The sequence below is a fragment of the Notothenia rossii genome, assembly GCF_949606895.1.
Source record: "Notothenia rossii genome assembly, chromosome: 1".
Lineage (NCBI taxonomy): Eukaryota > Metazoa > Chordata > Actinopteri > Perciformes > Nototheniidae > Notothenia > Notothenia rossii.
In genome coordinates this window covers 10,703,060-10,725,803 of record NC_136912.1, presented here as the reverse complement: position 1 = coordinate 10,725,803, position 22,744 = coordinate 10,703,060, and the positions used below count along the sequence as shown (strand labels likewise).

At 44.5% G+C, this 22,744-nt stretch overlaps 1 protein-coding gene and 1 long non-coding RNA gene across 2 annotated transcripts; both read left to right on the top strand.

Annotated features, from left to right (window-relative positions):
* The first annotated feature begins 255 nt into the window (after positions 1–255).
* Positions 256–7,809, top strand: LOC307024525. Its single transcript, XR_013803914.1, has 2 exons — positions 256–375; positions 7,664–7,809. It is a non-coding gene; the product is annotated as an uncharacterized lncRNA (long non-coding RNA).
* A 7,719-nt stretch (positions 7,810–15,528) lies between these two features.
* LOC307015782 (uncharacterized protein) lies at positions 15,529–22,128 on the top strand. Its single transcript, XM_079644615.1, has 3 exons — positions 15,529–15,798; positions 16,275–17,600; positions 18,687–22,128. The coding sequence occupies exons 2-3, from the start codon at positions 16,744–16,746 to the stop codon at positions 19,681–19,683; spliced, it is 1,854 nt and encodes a 617-aa protein (XP_079500741.1). The 5' UTR covers positions 15,529–15,798; positions 16,275–16,743; the 3' UTR covers positions 19,684–22,128.
* Positions 22,129–22,744: the final 616 nt, after the last annotated feature.

Genomic DNA, 22,744 nt, shown 5'->3' with positions numbered 1-22,744 from the left:
TTTTTTTCGCGGGGTTCATGCATCGTTCTCCCCTTTTGATACTGATCTCTGTGGGAGAGGTAGGCGGCTCTTCAGCCAGAAGCAATTTCCGTGTTTTAGTGTCGACTTTATGCACTTTAAGTTACTTTTTATTACTTATTTTTGTTGTAGTGTCTCACGGGTGTTCACAATGTATTTCTGTGTTGTTTAATTTGTATAGGGGCACGTTAAAGAGAGTACTGACTGGAGAAATGTTTTCTTTCTGTCGCTGTTTCGTCAGGTATGTTGTGTTACTTTTTACGTTATGCCCTTTTGATACTGATCTCTGTGGGAGAGGGGCACGTTAAAGAGAGTACTGACTGGAGAAATGTTTTCTTTCTGTCGCTGTTTCGTCAGGTCAGGAGTGAAAATAAATGTACATCCTGAATGAAGCTACACGTCTGGGTCGTCGTCTTTCTACACAACACAACGCAGAGTCAGACACAGCCGGTTACACTTGGTGCCGTGACGACCCGTTGTATCCGCGACCAGCGCCGTCTGGTCCCCGGGGTAAAGCTGCTGCCCACCGGCGGGAAGAAGGAAAGACTGGAGTGTGTGTTTTTTTTTTCCTCTTTTTTTTTTTTTTTTTCCCCCTCTCTTGCTGCGACGGCAGGTGCGTTAAAGGGACAGTGTACATATTCAAATTGAGAGATGCACTGAGTCTGAGAGGACACTTACCACTGAGTATATCTGTCTATCTGTGTTTTATCATTTTATTTTATTTTAGTGTTTTATCTCTTGTGGGTGGCTTTAAACTGTGTTTTGATTGCTTTGTGGGATTTTTTTGTTGTTGTCATTAACAATATGGATGTTAGTGGGCATGATGTTACATTTGGGTTGGGGAGGGGCCAGCGACTTAAAGGTAGTGAAAGATTTGGGTTCGCTAGTGATTTCAACCCGACATTAACACCTGCTGCAAGCTCCACACCTATTATGCAGCCAGACCGTAAACTTACACAAGTAGTATCTGTTGAAGCTTTTGGGGAAATGATAACAAGTTTGGCTAAACAGATAGGTGAGAACATATCAAGCACCATGCACCAGCCCAGTGCTGCCCAGCCTCAGTCTCCCACCAATCCACACCCGTCCCACCAGGCTGATTTGTCTCAATTGAAGGTTGTGGTGCAGTCAGACACCAAGGCTCCGCCTTACTTCAGGGGTGATCGTGCTGATGTATCTTCTATTCATGAATGGGAGGACATGATGAGATGTTACCTGAATAGAGTGAAATGTGACACTCACGTAGAAAGGTTTGATCTGATTATGTCAAGACTAACAGGTAAAGCCAGGGATGTGGTGAAAGTGTCAATCCGCAGCCGACCTGACTTGAGTGCGACCGACCTGCCCACAGCTGTGTTTGACATATTAAAGGGTAACTTTAGTGAGCTGTCATACTCTAACTTGCCCATGAAAGATTTTTACGGCACTGTTCCACGTGCTGGTGAAAGTGCTATGGACTATTGGATACGCCTTAACAAGTCAATAGATGCTGCGGACGAGTGCCTCCGGAGGCGAGGTAAATGTGTAGATGACCCCAGTGCAGAAGTGGTCTTGATGTTCATTAATCACTGTCCTGACCCCAGTCTCGCCATATCATTCCAACTGAAGGCACCTGAGCGGTGGACCACGGCTGAGGTTCAGGAGCGTCTGGACGCCCATATGAGAAATGTGAGAAAAACAGCAGCGCAGTCTCATAATGTGGTGGGTCTGTCAGTTTATAGTCAGAGCCCTGTGACTGATTCTTTTCGCCCTGTCAATCTGGGGATGTCTCAGGCCTCATTAGCGCACCAACCAGACCCCCCTCCCAACTCTCTACCGGCCACTGCCCTTGCTTACAGTCAGCCTCAGCCAGACCATGCTAGGGTGAGTCCCCAAGTGTCCCCCTTATCCCTGCCTCTCTCTGCTGTCTCTGACCCAGCCCCTACCACCGTCAACCCACCTACTACCGACGCTGGTGTTCAACAGGTAGTTGCAATGTTTGACAGAGTTCTGGCTATGTGCAACGCTTCCCTTACAACCAGTCAAAGGCCAGACTACCATCAGCCAGGTAACCACCAACAAGCCCACCGTCAGAATGGTCAGCCAGGCAACCACCAACAAGTCCACCGTCAGAATGGTCGACCCCGTTACCAGCAGGCATCTGAGTCCTTTCCATGCAAGGTTTGTGGCTCCAGGGACCATTCAACCCATGCACACTGCAGGCTTTACAGATTATGCCTTAACTGCTTCAGTCCTGGTCACATAAGAAATCAGTGCCCACAGGCCTCTCCTTCCTCAGCCATGCCACCTTCTCCCTCCAATGCTGGTTTAAACTAGCCCGCCCGTGCAGTGAGAGGGATAGCATGGGCGGCACTAGTGACACCCTCAGTGAGGAAAATGACTTAAGATCAACATATGTGAACTGCTGTAGTAATCTTCCTGATGACAAAACTGTGATTGCTGTGGGTTCACATAGAGTTGAAGGAGCCAATGACTTGTTTTATACCCCAGTGTTAGTAGGGGGTCAGTCAACTTTAAGGGGGATGCTTGATTCAGGGAGCATGTCATGCACACTCAGCGAAGAGGCAGAGTCCAATCTTAGAGCTGCTGGTGTCCTCCCTTGTCCTCAGCCTGTGCCAGAGAAGGTGGTCCTAGTTGGCTGTGGTGGCCTTATGACACAACCCAGATGTATCTATGACCTGGAGATTGAGGTTTACGGTTCTAAATTCATTGTGCCAACTTTCCTTGTCCCAGGGCAGAGAGACGAACTCATTATTGGTAGCAACGTCATCAGGCCCATATTACAGAGGATGAAGTCTGATGAGAAGTACTGGGAGCTCATCCAGTCCAACACCTCAGACCCCGACTGTGAGCAGTTTCTTCAGTTGCTCAGCTGCATCACTCGTTGGTCTGGTCCTGAACTGCCTGACAAGGTTGGCACGGTCAAGCTACGGCAAGCTATCACTCTAGCACCACAGAAGGAGTATCTGGTGTGGGGAAAGCTACCTGGCAGTGTTCCTGTGTCCCCTGGGAGCACTGTCATTGTGGAGCCCACCTCCTCCCGTTCAGCCCCCAAAGACATTATTGTGGGACGGGTTGTGGCACCCATGTGGGGAGATCGTTGGGTCCCTATGAAGGTCCTTAACCCAACCAAGAGTCCCGTGACACTACGCCGCAATGCTAAAGTGGCCGATGTGTTTACTTGTGTCGCGATGGAAGACCTTCCCCTCTCTCAGGGTGTGAATAGGCCACAGACCAGTCAGGCAGCTGACCCTCCTCCCAACTCAGATGCCAGCTCTACCCACACTCAGCAGCTTAAAGACTGTGGATTGGCAGACATCGACCTCGAAGGCTGTGCGGTGTCAGATGAATGGAAAAAGAGACTCTCTGAACTGTTGCTCACTTACCAGGATGTCTTCTCCAAAGACAAGCTGGACTGTGGGGAAGCGAAAGAGTTCGTCCACCGGATTCATCTCACTGATGATCACCCCTTCAGGCTACCCTATCGCCGTGTCCCTCCAGCACACTATCACAAACTGAGAGAGGTGCTGTCTGAGATGGAGTTGAAAGGCATCATCAGTAAATCAGTCAGTGAGTATGCATCGCCGCTGGTCCTTGTCTGGAAGAAGTCAGGAGAGTTAAGGATCTGCACTGACTTTCGCTGGCTTAATGCCAAGACCGTCAAGGACGCCCACCCGCTGCCTCACCAGGCCGACTGTCTTGCTGCCCTTGGTGGAAACGCCTTTTTCAGCACCATGGATCTCACATCGGGGTTCTACAACATCCCCCTCCATGAGTCTGACAGGAAGTACTCGGCATTCACAACACCCTTAGGCCTGTATGAGTACAACAGACTTCCCCAAGGTCTTTGCAACAGTCCCGCGTCCTTTATGCGGATGATGATGAGTGTGTTTGGTGATTTGAACTTCTCCAGCCTCCTCTGTTATTTGGACGACCTGCTTGTCTTTGCTCCATCCGAGGAGGAAGCCCTGAAACGGCTGGAGACTGTCTTCTCGCGGCTCAGAGCCAACAACCTGAAGCTGTCTCAGAAGAAGTGCTACTTCCTTCGCAGGACTGTGGGGTTTCTGGGTCACGTGATAGACAGCAGTGGCGTCTCAGTCGACCAAGAGAAGGTGAGGGTCATCTCAGCTTTCGGGAAGGAGGATCTCATGAACGACGACGGTTGCACCCCATCTCAGCGGAAGGTCAGGTCTTTCCTCGGGATGGTGCTGTATTATCAACACTTCATTCCTGGCTGTTCTTCCATCGCAAAGCCACTCTACGCCTTAACTGCAGGGCAGAAGAGGAAAGCCAAGGGCTCTTTCGGTCGGAGAAGAGCTGGCACCTTTCGAGAACTGACTCCTCAGGATTGGACCCCTGCCTGTGAGAAGGCATTTGATGATCTGAGACACGCACTCCTCAACAGCGTGGTGCTGGCACACCCAGACTTTGATAGGCCTTTCATCCTCTCCACCGATGCTTCCCTTGATGGTCTGGGTGCTGTACTGTCCCAAATTTCTGCTGGTGAGGAGAAGGCAAGACCCATCGCCTTTGCAAGCAAAACTCTCAGTCGCAGCCAGCTCAATTATCCTGCACACAGACTGGAGTTCTTGGCTCTAAAGTGGGCGGTTTGTGAGAAGTTTAGCCACTGGCTCAAGGGTCACAGATTCACCGTCTGGTCAGATAACAATCCTCTCACATATATCATGACCAAGCCGAAACTTGACGCCTGTGAGCAGCGGTGGGTTGCTAAGTTGGCTCCGTATTCCTTCGAAATCAAACATATTCCCGGCAGGTTGAACGTGGTGGCGGATGCCCTCAGCAGAGACCCTTTCGTGAAACCTTTGAGGGAACGGTTGCTGCGTGAACCCTACTTGGAGCTACTGGACCAGGTCTGTGACGTCAGTGATGGGTCTGTGCAAGATGCCTTCCGCCTCACCTGCCAACCACAGTCACTGGAGGGTCCATCTCACTCTGACGCCATTGAAGGTTCAATGTCTGAGGATGAGGTCTCTTCTCTTCTTTCCTCCTTGGACGAGTGGGACTCTGCTCCTAGGGAGCGTGCAGCCTCCCTGGTTGATCACCTCACCACCTTTGAACCACCTGGCCAGGACACGTTGCATTCCCTATCTCTTTCTGAGCTGCAGTCACACCAGCAACAGGACCCAGTAATTTCCAGGGTCGCTCTCTATGTCGACAGGAAGCGCAGGCCTTCCAGACGGGAACGCTACAATGAGAGTCAGCCGACTCTGAGAGTCTTGAAGCAGTGGGATAAACTGACTCTTCTGAATGGCGTCCTCTACAGGGTCACGAAAGATCCCTTGACTAGACAGAAGAGGTCCCAGTTCGTGGTGCCGGAGTCGCTAAAGGCAGATGCATTATCTGGTGTTCACGACCATGCTGGCCATCAAGGTCAGCCCCGCACACTGTCTCTGGCCCGCCAGCGTTTCTTCTGGTACGACATGGAGAAGGATGTCCGCAATCATGTGAAGCACTGCCACAGATGTGTTCTCAGCAAGACTCCTGAACCTTCCGCAAGAGCCCCACTGGAGAGCATTAAGACCTCTGCCCCTCTGGAGCTTGTGTGCATCGACTTCTGGTCAGCTGAAGACCGTCACAACAAGTCTGTGGATGTTCTTGTGATCACCGATCACTATACAAAGTTGGCACATGCTTTCCCCTGCCAGGATCAGACAGCTAAGAGAGTAGCCAAGAAGCTGTGGGACAACTTTTTCTGTGTTTATGGCTTCCCTCAGCGCCTTCATTCTGACCAGGGAGCAAACTTTGAAAGTGAGCTGATTGCTGAGCTCTTGCAGTTGTCAGGGGTTGACAAGTCCCACACCACACCTTACCACCCTATGGGGAACGCCGGCACAGAGAGGTTCAACCGCACCCTGGGCAACATGTTGAGGTCTCTACCACTTCGCTCCAAACAGAAGTGGCCGCAGATAATACAGACAATGACTTTCGTGTACAATTGCACTGTCCATGAGACCACTGGGTTCGCGCCCTTCTATTTGATGTTCGGGAGAATCCCAAGGCTGCCAGTGGACCTTCTGTTCAGGAATGTACTTCATGATGTGACTGTGTGTGACTACAATGCCTACGTGAAATCCCTCTTGGAAGACCTGCACTGTGCCATGGCACTGGCCCAGAAAAACTGCACAGCGGAGCAGAGACATCAGAGTGACCAGTATAACAAACGGGTCAGGGGCCAACCTCTGTCTGTCGGTGACCAGGTGCTGCTGGCGAACAAAGGCGCCAAGGGAAAATGCAAGCTTTCTGACAAGTGGATGCCTGTTGTGCACACTGTGGTGGCCTCAAAACCAGCCCTCCATATCTACCGGATCAGGGATCCAGAGGGACATGAGCGTGTTGTTCACCGAAACCTGCTGCTGCAAGTCAACTTCCTTCCGCTGGAGGAGGCCTCGGATGGTGAAGATGATGCTCCTGTGCCCGCACCTACCCCTAGCATGACCGATACCGCTCCGGCATCTGATTGGCATGGGACAGAGGTGTCCGAGTTAGACACAGCAGCTGCAACAGCTGGGCCATCCCTAGCTGGTTCCCTCTCGGATGTTGACGGGGAGGATGGCCGCACCGCCTCATGGGTCCTTGAGCAATCCCCTTTTGATGACTCTGTTCATCCAGACCACCCACCACCTCCTTCTGTGTTGGTCACCCCCGTTTCTAGTGACCCTGCAACTGCTGTAGAGACCCCAATGGCTTTCCCAGCTCCTCTGCCACAACGGCCCCCTGCCAATAAGCGTCAAGCATCACATGTAGATGGCCAGGTTACCTCACGATTCGGCAGAGTCATTAGACCTGTGCGCCGCTTCATTGAGTCCATGGCACAACTTGAGTCCCTTCTTGAGGGTTGAGATAAGGCCGCGTGCTGTTATTAATGTGTGAAATGTGGCGTGTTAGCCATTATTTGTGCTCTGGTGATATACTGCTGTATTGAGCCTTTTTTTATTTTATTTTTCGCTCATCCACATCGTTTGGCCAGGGTGTGGGGTGTAAACTGCACCTCACCTTGTCTGTAGAGTACTGTGGGTTCTTGCTGGGCCCAAGCGAGTCCCTCATTCTCTTATCCTTTAGGTAGGAAGCTCTTATTGCTGTTTCATATGGTTTTGTTGCTTGTTGTAATGGCCAGTGTGTTTATATGTGGATTGTTTTGCGACCCAGAATTTTGCATAATTCTAGCGGGGTGAGTGTAACAGGGACAGTTATGTCTCATTTGTATATAATATATTATGTAAATATGTCTATATAATTACACAAAATCTGTGTTTATTCTTGTTTCATCTTGTGTTAATACCTGACGCAGTAGGACTCACATCAGTATGTGGAACTATAATTTTAGCGTGTACCCCTACGTTCCTTATGCATGTGACACTGTTCCCCTTTTTTTCGCGGGGTTCATGCATCGTTCTCCCCTTTTGATACTGATCTCTGTGGGAGAGGTAGGCGGCTCTTCAGCCAGAAGCAATTTCCGTGTTTTAGTGTCGACTTTATGCACTTTAAGTTACTTTTTATTACTTATTTTTGTTGTAGTGTCTCACGGGTGTTCACAATGTATTTCTGTGTTGTTTAATTTGTATAGGGGCACGTTAAAGAGAGTACTGACTGGAGAAATGTTTTCTTTCTGTCGCTGTTTCGTCAGGTATGTTGTGTTACTTTTTACGTTATGCCCTTTTGATACTGATCTCTGTGGGAGAGGGGCACGTTAAAGAGAGTACTGACTGGAGAAATGTTTTCTTTCTGTCGCTGTTTCGTCAGGAGTGAAAATAAATGTACATCCTGAATGAAGCTACACGTCTGGGTCGTCGTCTTTCTACACAACACAACGCAGAGTCAGACACAGCCGGTTACATGTAGTTATGCTAAAACAATGTCGGACACCGTAATCTTCTCTGGTCCCCTCCCCAATCTGATCAATGATGACATGTATAGCCGCATGTCATCATTTCAGCGCTGGTTGTCTTGGTGGTGCCCAGCAAACAATGTGGGCTTCGTAAATAATTGGACAGCCTTCTGGGGAAAACCTGGTCTGATTAAGAGAGACGGCATTCATCCTACTTTGGAAGGTGCAAATCTCATTTCGGCAAACATTTCAGGGCTTTGTGGACTTAATCCATGACAAACTGGAGTTGAGACCAGGAGGCAGAGTCGCAGTCTTACACGCTTCTCTGCACTCTCTCCTAGGCAGCCATCAATAGGAATCCCGAACCCGATAAAATACCCAATATTAACGGTTTGTGTGTCTGCCCAAGGACAATTTAAGGTAAAAGCTAATAGAGGTGTCATACATAATAACCTAATAAAAGTAAACGTAACAACTACTACAGTGCAACAAAACAGGAAGATTAAATGTGGTCTCTTAAACATAAGATCTCTAGCATCTAAAGCAATATTGGTAAATGATTTAATATCAGATTATAATATTGATATATGCTGTCTCACTGAAACTTGGTTGAGACATGAAGAATATGTCAGCATAAATGAGGCCACTCCACCCAGCCATATCAATACTCATATTGCCCGAGGCACGGGCCGAGGAGGTGGAGTTGCAGCAATCTTTGACTCAAGTTTACTTATCAATACTAAACAAACATTTAATTATACCTCCTTTGAAAGCCTCGTTTTTATTCTTACGCATCCGACCTGGAAAACTTTGCAGCCAATCTTATTTGTTACAGTGTACCGTGCACCAGGTCCTTATTCAGAATTCTTATCAGAATTCTCTGAGTTTTTATCAACTTTGGTACTTAAAACAGATACTTAACTCGATAGCATGTCTGAATGTAAGGGAGGAAACTTATACAAAATGTACACAACCCCAAATTGATCATGTTGTTGATAGTGCTACAGATGCGCTGCGAATAAAATTAGACTCTGTTGCTCCTTTGAAAAAGAAGAAAATAAAACAACATAGATTAGCTCCATAGCATAATGCCGAAACCCGCAAAATAAAGCAAAAGTCGAGACAACTTGAAAGGATATGGCGTTCCACTAAACTTGAAGAATCTCATTTAATTTGGCATATTACTCTCAATGAATATAAGAAAGCACTGCGTAAAGCGAGAGCAGCCTACTACTCTTCATTAATAGATGAGAATAAGAATAATGCAAGATTTCTTTTCAGCACTGTAGCCAGGCTGACAGAGAGCCACAGCTCGACTGAGCCTTCTATTCCCATAGCACTCAGTAGTAATGATTTGATGTGCTTTTTTAACGATAAAATTGTTACTCTTAGAAACAAAATCAATGACCTCTTGCCTTTGACCTGTATGGTGTTATCAACAGCTCCCGGAAACGTAAGTTCTAATATTACACTAGATAATAAACTAGAATGCTTTTCAGCCATAAACCTTGAACAATTAAATTCAATGATTCTCTCTTCTAAACCATCAACGTGTATCTTAGACCCGATTCCAACTAAGCTGTTAAAATAAGTTTTTCCATTAATTAGCACTTCTTTATTAAATATTATGAATATGTCTTTATTATCAGGCTATGTTCCACAATCATTCAAAGTAGCAGTGATAAAACCGCTTCTTAAAAAGCACAACCTCGATCCAGAGGTTTTAGCCAACTATAGACCTATTTCTAATCTTCCGTTCCTCTCAAAAATTCTTGAGAAAGCAGTCGCAAAACAGCTGTGTGATTACTTAAAAAACTATGATTTATTTGAAGATTTTCAGTCTGGCTTTAGAACACATCATAGCACAGAGACAGCTCTGGTTAAAGTCACAAATGACATTCTAATAGCCTCAGACAAGGGACTTGTCTCTATTCTTGTCTTGCTCGATCTTAGTGCTGCATTTGATACTATCGACCATGATATCCTATTGCAAAGACTAGAGCACTTAGTTGGCATACAGGGAACTGCTTTAGGCTGGTTTAGGTCCTATCTATCTGAACGCTCTCAGTTTGTACGTGTCAACGATGAATCTTCCATGCAAACCAAAGTTAGCCATGGAGTGCCACAGGGCTCAGTGCTCGGACCTATTTTGTTCACACTATATATGCTTCCGTTAGGCAATATTATAAGGAATCATTCTGTAAACTTTCATTGTTATGCGGATGATACTCAACTATATTTATCAATCAAGCCTGATGAAATTAATCATCTAAATAAAATTCAAGACTGCCTCAAGGACTTAAAAACGTGGATGACCTTACATTTTTTGATGTTAAACACGAGCAAAACTGAAGTTATTGTACACGGCCCAAAGAATCTACGAAACAAATTGTGTTATATTTGATCAGGATGTATACTTTAACGCCCACATAAAATCAATTTCAAGGACCGCCTACTTCCATCTGCGTAACATTGCAAAAATCAGGCATATCTTGCCTCAAAACGATGCAGAGAAACTAGTCCATGCATTTGTTACTTCAAGGCTGGATTATTGTAACTCCTTATTATCAGGGTGTACCAAGAAGTCAGTCAAGTCGCTTCAGCTGATTCAAAATGCTGCAGCTCGTGTACTAACCAGAGTTAGGAAAAGGGACCACATTACTCCTGTTCTGGCTGCCTTACACTGGCTCCCTATAGAACACAGGATAGAATTTAAAATTCTTCTTCTCGCCCACAAATCCCTTAATGGGCAGGCGCCATCTTACCTTAAAGAACTCATTATACCCTACTGTCCTACTAGGGCATTGCATTCCAAGAATGCAGGGTTGTTGGTTGTTCCTAGAGTCTCTAAAAGCACAATGGGAGCCAGAGCCTTTTCTTATCAAGCTCCACTTTTGTGGAATCAGCTTCCAGTTTGTGTTCGGGCGGCAGACACCCTATTCGTTTTTAAGAGTGCGCTTAAGACCTTCCTTTTTGATAAAGCTTATAGTTAGGGCTGATTAGATTGAGCCCCTAGTTTTGCTGATATAGGTTTAGTTTGTCGGGGGACATCTTACTTCTTCCTTCTCTCTGTCTATACCTGTGTACTCTCATGTTCCGATTAACCCAGCTTCCCCAAATGTCTTTCTTTTTGGTGTCTATATACGCCGGGATCCGGAGTCATGGATGATCCTGCGGTCCTGTGTCCTGGATCTTGAGTCGTGGCTGTGGTCCTGGATCATAAGTCCTGGATGGATATCCTCGTGGATTCATCTTCCTATTATACACACATGCATTTCCAAACATTTGGACTACCTATGTTGCAAATGTATTATCTTTTCAATTTACACACGGCATCTATTGCACGTCTGTCCGTCCTGGGAGAGGGATCCCTCCTCTGTTGCTCTCCCTGAGGTTTCTCCCATGTTCCCCTTTAAACTGTGGGTTTTCTCTTGAAGTTTTTCCTTGTACGATGTGAGGGTCTAAGGACAGAGGGTGTCGTATTGTCATACTGATATTCTGTACAAACTGTGAAGTCCACTGAGACAAATGTAACATTTGTGATATTGGGCTATATAAATAAACATTGATTGATTGATTGATAAACAAAGGTTAAAATCACAAGTTAATGTTAGATTTACCATCTGTGTTGCTCAGAAATGCTAAAGAAAACGTGCTGCTTGTTTAGCTCACATTAAATATGTGAGAGCCGGGTTGTTTTGCCAGGAGCCATGAACTCACTGCTATTAATGGACGATGAGAGAACCTGTCAACCTGGGATAAAATAAATGAGTCCACTGAGGAGAAACTGACCATGCATAATGTAAATTGGAAGTCCGACGATTTGGCCAAGTTGCTATATGGAAGGGAATTATTAATTAATCAAACCTGGGCTTAAGAGAGGGAGCCCAGAGATCCGGGTCCATGCCATTTCAATTGAACCTCTCAAGTTAATAAATAGAAAATGCATTTTCCTCTATTTGCTCCAGGGACACAGCTTTTGTTCCTCGGTCTGAGTGCTGCAGCCATCAGAAAGATATCTGAGCTCTGGTGATAAAATATTCCCCCAAGGTTGATGCTATTGGGGGAATATTAATGAAGCAGTGTTATTTGCTTCAACACTGGGGGCCTTTTCAACTATTATCACTTTTCTGATTAATTTAAATACATTTTCGAGCAATAAATGGCATTAATTGTGTCACACAGTCTGGTTTGAACACTGCTCAGTATTAGAAGCATCTTTTACATTACAGGATGAATGTTTGTGGTTTTATATCATCATACAGTATCATGTATGTTTTGCCTCCCAGGGTTCTTATAAGAAATCCTTATACATTATGCAATTTGTTGTCTTGTCTCATATGGTATAAAAACCCACAGCACATCTTCAGCTTTATAAATATTCACTCCATCCTCTGTTGACTTCTTTTGAAGCTTGTATAACGGACATATTCAAACATGTGTTTCCTTCAGCAGGCTTTACAGGTCACAGTTCATCTTTGTCTAACCTCGAAGGAACGGATGCACTCAGTCAGTTCCTGGAAAGAATCCTGCATTGTGTTTGAGAGTTGTTATTTTGTTCCTTATCATTTTTAGTACATGCTAAAATAATAAAGGAACGGTGTCTACTCTGCAGTGTGATCCGTAGCGTCGCTCTCATTACATTACATTACGTGATACATGTTGGACGTCAATACTGTGGGCAATCCCCACAGGAGCAATTTGGGGTGAAGTGTCTTGCCCATGGACACAACGACATGCTGACTGCAGTGGGGTTTGAACCCTGATCCGAACAAGCCACTGCGCCACACGACTCTCTAACAGTTATTAAAGTTTGATCACCCTAATCTATATTGTATTATTTATACGTAAAAGTAACCGTAAGCCTTCAAGACATAGTGGTGGAAGAGGTTTTTGGGACTGACATAAGGCATTAATGTAATTTATTCATAAGTCATTTAAATTGTTAAAATGTATCTTCTTTTCATTTCAAACATGTCTTTTACAATACGTGTATTTTTCTACTTTTTTGAAGCACATTGTACTGCTTGCCCTTCAGATAGGAAGTGTTTCATCATGACTATTGTTAGCTAATGGAGCTCTAGCTTTTGTTAAAATACCTTTCTGGTTCTGAATGAGCTTTATTTTGTAATCCATTTGCTCGATTAGTATGAGAATAAGGAGTGGCAACTGTGTGTTGACTTTCAAAGAGGTGAGTTTTGAATGCAATGTACAGAAGTAGAGCCCAGTGGTTTTAAAGGTCACCTATTATACTGTTTTTCATCAATATATTAAAGTTCTCAGATATATACAAAACATGTCTCTGAAGTGTTTGTCTGAAACACCAAACAGATCATTGCAGCATCCCATAATCCCCTCTGTTTCAGCCCTGTTTCAAAAGTGCTGATTCTAGGGAAAGTTACTTTAGATTTTGTATTTGTATTTATTTACCTTTATTTAACCAGGATAGGTCTCATTGAGATCACAAATCTATTTTTCAAGAGAGTCCTGGCCCAAGAATGGTAACAGCACAGTTTCAGACAGTTTTACAGTTACAGACAATTAAAAAACACACAATCATAACACAGTCATACACTAGATATTTAGATGAAAAATAAGGAGCCCCTCCCCATCCCCCTCTGATTCAGGTGATAAGGTGTAAGGGGGGGGGGTAACCTTGGTTGGTGATTGGCTAATGGTTACACAAGCCAAAACATCATTATGACATCATAAAGTGGCCAAAATCGGATCAGCTCATTTTCAGACAGGTTTTTATAGAAATGGATCAGGACAAAAAGAGAGAGAATATTTTTTCCTGAAGCTTTCAGAGTCTCTTCACACAGAGGGGACATATGCTTATTTAGAAAAGACATGGAAAAGTGAATTTTGCACAATAGGTGACCTTTAATGTAGAAACACTATAATCAAGCAATACCTGACATATCAAAGTACTGTAATTCATTATTTAGCATATAAGAGAACGTACAAAAGTATTAAATCAACTGAAATTACCAAAAACAAAACTTATACATTGGTTTGAATTGGAAGTATACACTGAAGTGAATACAATAAATAAATATTTACTTATTTTTTACTAATTCATCTAATTACCATTGCAGCATTTCAATGTTCTGATGATGGGTGAGTGAGTTTGATTGAGTCGGGTAGTTTTAATGTATTTTTTAAAACATAGTATGTTATAAGATATCATTTATTTGGTATCTAAAGGTGTCAAACACTTGAATAAAAGGTTGAACCCAGATCAGTTGGTCATGCACATTTTTTCATTTTATTTTTCAGCACAATACCAACAAGGACAAGCTTTTTTCAATTTTTAATACGGATGTTTTCATCTTTTTCCTGTGTATTTCTGCAGTCAAAATATACCTTTAATATCTACATTATTTCACTTTATATCCTGCTCATATATTCCTAAATTAAGTTGAGTTTAATATATTGCTTTAAAGTAATAGACACAGAAAGAAATAGGGCAAGACTATTACTCCAGCATCGAGTAAGTGTCCTCCGGACTCTGACACTGACTGTGTCTTGGGAAATAATGAAGTGTCATAAAGTGAGTCAATAGGGGCCAGGCACCATCTTTGCCCTATAGGGCCCCGGCAGCAGGTCATACTGAGATGTTATGTAGAGGTATAACGATGAAGAAATAGCACGTAGCAAAGTTAGGATGAATATGGCTGCAGTGAGTAAATATCATTGTCAATACATAAAACATACTTTTATTCTGTGTCTTTCCTACAACATTTATCTTCCTGTCCCATCATTTATTCATAAAGGGATGTGTTCACTGAGACCAGATAGGAATATTTCTACTGTGATATAATATTGTATGCACTCCATCGATATTGTCACAACTTGTCGTTGTTGTCAAAGAGAAGACAGGGAAATAAGCACCAATCAATAAGCTATTTGTCTGATATCATCAATCAGAGGAGAGGGAATCCACTTATCCTCTTATTTCTGATCATCAAGAAAGGAGAAAACCGTCAATTACAATATGTTGTAGGGGAAACATGAAGAAATAGGGGGAAGCCTGCGGAGTGACATACACTTTTTTGATTGATTACAGGTTTGTAAAGGGTGCCAAAGGAGCTGCGCGGCAGAACGTGTGTGTGTATGCGACTGTGTACATGTGTGTGTGTGTGTGTGTGTGTGTGTGTGTGTGTGTGTGTGTGTGTGTGTGTGTGTGTGTGTGGGTGTGTGTGTGTGTGTGTGTGTGTGTGTGTGTGTGTGTGTGTGTGTGTGTGTGTGTGTGACTGTCTGTATGTGACTGTGTATGCATATGTGTGTGTGTGTGTGTGTGTGTGTGTGTGTGTGTGTGTGTGTGTGTGTGTGTGTGTGTGTGTGTGTGTGTGTGTGTGTGTGTGTGTGTGTGTGTGTGTGTGTGTGTGTGTGTGTGTGTGACTGTGTGTGTGTTTTAGTCTGTATGTGACTGTGTATGCGTATGTGTATGTGTATGTGTGTGTGTGTGTGTGTGTGTGTGTGTGTGTGTGTGTGTGTGTGTGTGTGTGGGTGTGTGTGTGTGTGTGTGGGGGGGGGGGGGGGGGGTGTGTGTATGTGTGTGTGTGGCAGCTGCTCCCTCCCTCCCTCCTCCCTCACTTTACTCCTCTCCCATCTCAGTCCTGCGGAGGCTCGGAGATCCCGTTGGCAGGAGCGCAGGCATGTGAGGACCCCGTTAGAGAAAAATAAAAGCTGTCGGAAACACAAAGCGCTCTTCCAACAACAAACCCCTCTGTAGCTGTGAGACTCAGAGACGGATTATTAGCAGCGCGCGTGTATCTGCTGCTGTGAGTGATTCACGGGCATCAACTTTTATTAATCTTTTTGGTGCAGATCTCCAGGCAGCACCTGGCTGCTTTATTCAACATCTCCAGGCTGTCAGCTTTGAAGAGGATCGAGCAGTAAACAGTAACTGGATTTGCTTTTCTCTCAGGGTAAGATCATTATTTTAACAAGCAGCTCTTTCCTTTTAATTTACTTACAATTCAAATATAATATTGCATGACATATTTAAGTTTCTGTCCTGCCATGTTGTACTTAAACTAATCGTTTTATCTTGGCTGGCTCTCTTTGTCCATATGCAAAAGGGGAATTAACATCCTGCTAGATGCGCTTATTCAATGAATAATTTACATTAATTCAATGCTGCAAACGAGTTGCTTTACCATGTGCCCTTATAAAATATACAATCCTTTCCTTTCTCACTTTGTCCCTTACTGAGTGTTTTCTACCACCTACTGGGAGAGGCTGTGATACAAACACACTATGAGGAGATGTTAAAAGCTTTTCAGTGTTTTTCGATCCAGGAATGTGTTGTTATCTGTTGACTATGCTGCTACTGTACAGAGATATTAATACACCTGAAGGGTGTAAACCATCCTCTGATTGATGTGATGTTTTCTCTAAACAGATCTGATTGCAGACCTGTGAAGGACTAAAAGTGTGAGGAGGAGGACGAGAGAGAAAGGTATTTTTGTTTTTTCGAAGGTGAGAAGTCTATTAACAGCTGGAGAGGGATTATCTGGTTCAGACAGCCACTCCCTGGAGGATTGAATGTGCATGTGTTACATGCAGACTGCACTGGGACCAGTGCCGCACCATCATGACTCCAGCTGACTCATAGGATGCAACAAAAGATGGGGGACCATGATTTCCATCCTTTTACAAATATGTTTATCCTCACAGAACATACGGACCTGCGTACCACATGACTGGAACCTGTATTTATTTATTTTGACATAAGGCCTTTTTGGATTTTGTTCTCCTCTGCGGACTTCCTGTATGGATTTGAATGAGGACCAAGGGAAGCCACTACAGTAAGCCTTACAGTCGAGGGATTTTCATACCTCTCAAACCTTTTCCTCCAAGGGCAAGGCAGCATGGATATGTCCCGGGTCCAGCCCACAGACTGGAGCTCAGTCCAGCCCAGCTTCTCTCCGTTGCTGCAGTACGATGAGTCTCGGGAAGTACTCAACCACACCTTAAGCTTCCACAGCTCCATAATGCTTCCCTCCACTTTAAATTCCCCCACTGCCTCCCTCAATCCACCTCTCCCCTCTCTGCTGCCCTCCTCTCTCCTCAACCCCGCTTTAATCCTCACCCCTTTACGCTCATCCTCTCAACAGACGCCCACTTTTGACCATGATCCCTTGTCCTCCACCTTTTCTTTGAAGGACTTGGCTAATCTGGAGAGCATGCTCCTCTGGACTCTGCATGAGCCCAGCACCATCGCTCTGACTGTCATGTACTGCCTGTCTTTCATTCTGGGATTTGTTGGGAATTTGATGTCCCTGCGCGTCCTCACCAACAGGCGCAGCCGGCAGCTGGCGGGTGTCAGCGCCACTCGCAGCCTCCTGGTGAACCTGGCGGTCTGCGACCTGGCTGTGGTGCTGGTCTGCATGCCCATCACCCTGGGGAGCCAGATCTACTCGGCCTGGGTCTACGGGGACCTGCTCTGCCGGGCGGTGCCCTTCACGCAGGCTGTTTCGGTCTCTGCTAGTGTGTTGACGCTAACCGTGATCAGCGTGAATCGCTACTACAGTGTCCGCTCTCCACTGAGAGCCCGCTCCATGTTTACCCGCAGTCGAATCTTGGCAACCGTCGCCGTGGTGTGGACGGTGTCTTCGATCATGTGCGCTCCTATTGCCGTGATGAACCGACGCCGGGAGATCAGCTTTGGGACGTTTGCCATCTTGGTCTGTGAGGAGAAGTGGCCTCAGCATCGCCTTAAACAAGGGTAGGTTCTCCAACAGACTCAAGTCTAGTCTGTGATCTAATCTCAGCCGCTCTGGCCTCCAACCAATTTGAGATCTTTTGTCTACTTACAAACCATGATGCAGCCTGACACACTCAGTTTACAGTGAGTCATTAGATGCAACTTGCCCAAAGTTAGTCCATCAAGCATTAGCAGTTCTTGTGTGTCCAGCAGTTCTCTCAATGGCCGATTTAGCATGTGGAATCTGAGGACCGCTGTCACTAGGAGAGTGCTCACTGATGAGCTGCTCGGTAAAACAAATCAGTGATCTGTCGCATTACATTCCTCATACCTTTTTCTTCATCGAAACCAAAGCAAACATATTTGACTTTACTCAGCTAGATGCAACTTTTACCCAGCAATATGTTCTTTGGTGTTTTGAGGATACTATTAGACTTTTATCAAGTAGATCTTTTCTGTGATGGTTTTTTGGATCACAAACGTGATACGTGGAGTTTGTCTGTCTGTTGTCTTTAGCCTTTCCAACTTAAAGTAACTTAATGTCAACATGTAATCAGTTGGGTCCACAACCAATTTTCTTTGCTTTTCAGTGCTATTTTAATTCAAACAGGTTTAGAGACCTTTTGTCAGAATGTTCCCGTGTTGTTTTCCCTAATTATGAGTCATCTCTATTGTCTCCCACTCACTTTGCAACTGTGTGCTGGCAACTGTGGGAATAGTGTTGATTATCCACAGACACTGTTGTTTACAATATTGTCATATTGACCCTTGTATCTTGTTGGTGAAAAGAGAAGCACATGCATGGTTCTGAAAGGAGCTCATTGTTAAATCAATGAAAACAAATGAGCTCCTTTCAAAAATACCAATGAGTTTAATGAAGCTGCGATCCATAACTTCAAAGGAAGGATGTTGTCCTTTTTATTAGATATTCTTGACTCATCATCCATTTAGAGGATATTCAGCAACGGAAAATAACTACACCTTAAGTGTTTTACCACATATACAGATAGATATTAGAAGTAGAATAAAGAGAGAACCGACTTCATTTATGAATTGTTTTGTTTTTAAAGAGCTTTCCCTACATGTTTTTTCACTTTTCTTCCTCAGATACAACGTGCTGCTGTTCGTGATGCTCTACTGTCTGCCTGTGACATTTAACCTCACTATAGGCTTCCTGACTGGCAGGCGGCTTTGGGGAGGAAAAAAATCCACGTTCGCTGATCTGGATCCTCGCAGCAAAGCTCTGCACGCCTCACGCCTCAAGATGCGCCAGAAGATCGCCAAGATGGTGGTGTGCCTGGTGCTGTTATTCGCCGTGTCGTGGCTGCCGCTCTACTTGGCTGACCTTTGGATCGACTGCGAACAAAGGCCACCGTCTTGGCTCCTGCAGACGCGGCCGTTTGCCCAGTGGCTCGGCCTGACAAACTCCAGCCTGAACCCCATCTGCTACTGTTTCATCGGGGATCTGTACCGCTCGGCCAAAGGGATGCGGACGCGGTACTACCAGAAGGTGGCGTCTTTCTTCGGCTCCTCCACGTTCTCCAGCTCAGCGGCGGTGGCGTCTCCTTCCACGGTGATCACAGACTCTAAAGGGACTTCTGCTGAGCGCCGCCATATTGCCGCAGCTGCTGTGGCGGCGTCTGCATCCATTGTTGCGGTCCCAAGGCTGTTGAGCTTGGCTCGAGGCCAGGGGCTCGGGCAGAGGGTCGGAGACAGTTCAGACAGCCGAGTGGGATCTGACCACAGCATCTCAGACTGGTGTCGCTCCAGTCCCAGCGTGTGTGACAGCTCCTTGTTCCCGTGCCAGCTCCAAATACCACAGCTCTCTGTAGAAAGAGCGGGCTTCCTGCCCACAAGAAGACACTCCGTCAATGAGAACGCAGGATCATTACCTTTGGGAATCGAGTCTGTGGAAATAGGTTTCCTGCCTTTGAGGAGGCATTCCGGTGAGAGAATATATGGTCCGTCAGCTGATAACAAAGACATCATTACCATGAGCAGGGACGTTCTCGGTTTTTCTGGGCAGCACAGAAGCAAAACATCACAAACCTACTTTCAAGTCGAAGAAAGGGAGGATGAAACAACCGCTATGACCAGCCTTTGAAGGCTAGTATCAGCAGGGAAATATTATTGATTTGTCCGTCCTATAGGATGCAAAACACACACAGCTTCTGATTCATTCTGCAGTAGACAGTGTTGGTTAATCCCTTACAAAAGCCACTGTTTGTATGGTGGATAAACTGATCTGGTCTGCACACTACTTCTTTCATTGTGCAGTATTCTCCTCGTACCACCAAAGCACAGGGGCTTTAGGATCAATGCTTCGACCAATGAGATCATGCTGACGATGGCAGGTGGAACGGGCGGTGACGGAGAGAAGCCTCCTGGGGAAGAGCCATGTTTTAATAGCCTCCGGCTGGTTATCATTACAAATATCTCATTGAAGCAGTGCGTCATTACACGCAAGTCATACCATAAATGATTGAGCTGCAAGTCACAGTCGCGTCTAACATTGGCTCAAGACCCTAACCCAGCAGGACATATCAGTGTAAGGAGTTTATTTGCTTCTCTTTCTTTCTTAATGATAAAGAAGGAAAACACTGTATCGGAGATTCTGACAATTCTCGTCTTTTGCAGGGTACTGTCACCATCCTTTTCTGCAGTCTGTGATAATGTGTACTTTAGCAGCAGTTGTTCGTGCGTGCAGTCATACAGGCGATTTGAATGAAATAGTATATTAATCAGATCATCTTAAACCTAACTTATAATGAGTGTTTTTATTTTTCTTATGAACTGTGATATTGCTATTACCGGCAGGAAGGTATGAAAAAACATGCAACAGATTTCCAAAGCTAGATGAGGTTGTTCTAAACAAGCTAGTTTTCATAATTCAAAGAAACTTTTAACGGTCAGTTACCCCTAATAAACCAAAAAAACTATTTCTCCTTCGCCTCAAGTGGTTTCTAATCATGAGGATTCATTTGACCTGGTGTTGAGATAACGTTTCTCTAATTTTGATGAATGCAATTGTCGTTATGGTTCTCAGAGGATTTAATAATTTCCAAAACCAGTGTCCTGGCCGTCTCAATTTCACCTCATCATTCAGTCTGGCACTGTTCTTAATAGTCTTTTTCTGCCTGCTGTGTCTGGGGATAATTTTACCCAAACTAATCAATCGTTAATTAGATATCATCCTCAGTCAACAGTGGGGTAGTGTTTGCAGGAAGAAGTTGACATGTTTTCATGCGGATTTAAGAAGTATGCCACTTTAGCTCTGTGGATTTTTCTTGTAAACAAAGTCCCCCAAAAAAACACTGTGTCTCTTTGAAGCCTTAAAAATTGGCTTATAAAATCCATCTGCAAACCGGATTGTTTTTTACTTTAATCCTACATTGTTTACATCCACGTTTATTTACTAGCAGACTGTTTCTTTGACAATATAATCTGCCATTTCTGCTTTATCAGATATACGGTGCATGCAATCTACCACAGGAGTTACCGCGGTGTCCCAGTGGTCTTTTTCTTTCTTGATAAAACCTGCACGTTGATGTGTGTTTAGGTGTGTTACTGCTAACCGTAAATCAGTGTAAACCTGTGAGACACACACGAAACAGAAATCTCAAAACCAAGACAAATTAAACATGTCTAGATACCACTAAAGGTTACTCAAACATGGTTGCAATGTAAGGGAGCTGACCTGGAAATGCGATATATCAAACTGGCTGTACCATGAATATCTGTATAACAGTTTTAGGAATTGATAACAGGATAGTGGTCGGCTCGCTGGATCGCTGCCTGTTACACCGGTAAATGCCTTGTTGAGTAAAGGACTGACACGGGGTGCAGTAATAGCTTTAAAGGTTAAAGAAATAAAACACACACACACACACACACACACACACACACACACACACACACACACACACACACACACACACACACACACACACACACACACACACACACACACACACACACACACACACACACACACACACACACACACACACAATCTGCCCTCAGGCTGCTTCCAGTTGTTTGCAGGACAGAGGTGGTGAATAGCATGAACTGCTGTGACATCAGGCTGCTAATCACACCCCCCGCAGCAAAAGTGAAGCGGTGCAACACTTAAGGCATCAAATTGTGTTGAGACTGTCCTATTTATGTCATTGGATAACGTTGCTTTGTACCTTAGAACATCTCTATGCCATAAACTGTGACCGTGTCTTTCATCTATCCTTCTGGCTTTACTTTCATCTACCTCTCTCTTTATCAGTTTTGCTGACTGAGGACATGTGTAATTAAAATTGTGCATTTGGTGTTTCATTAAAAAAGTTAACATTTTGTCCGTTTAACTGCAATTAATTTTCTGATATTTTTAAAGAACATGAGCAAGAACAAAGCTTTACTTCATATACATTCAGCTTGAGGATTCTAGAATTGTTCTTTGCTAATAGGACCTTAATTAAGGGTGAAAGGCCTGAAATAGACGAATACAAGTTTTCTGCAGTTTTCTGGACAGTTCTTTTGTCAAATGTTCTCTTCCGCCAGCCTTGATTAAATCTTAATGGGATCTGAATTAAGTTATTAGCAGCTCTCATTGCTTTATGAGAAAAGTTTCAAAGAGATTGGAGGAGGGAGCAGTTCAGAGCCAGTCTCATCGAGTATATGAAATCACAGAAGGAAAACCCTAACCCTAACTTTGGTGAAGAGAATTTGGCACCAGTCAACCGTTTCTATTCTATCTTCAAGCAAACAACAACATTGTATCAGAAAAACACATTGAAAGGGGTTTCCTGATTGGACGCTCTCGGCACGGTGACATTATGTGTCCGATACTTCTGTTAAAAATAACATCTGCAAAAAATATTCTGATATGGCTTTGGAAAGGTTCAGGAACAACAATAACAAGGTTAGAACATAAACATATGTTTTTATTGAGCAAATCACTGAAGCTGCCATTTTCTTGGGAAGTCGTTGCGTGTCATTGGCAAAAAGAGTTCCGCTTTATCGGAATCAGTCGGATCGGAACGGCGCATCCCGAGATAAAAGGTGGATTTATGTAAACATTTTCTGTGTTTTGGTCATTTCTGTATTTTCGTTGAATTGCTTTCCGAATATCAATTTTTTTTTGTCTTGTTCAGATGATGATTGCATGTTTGAAG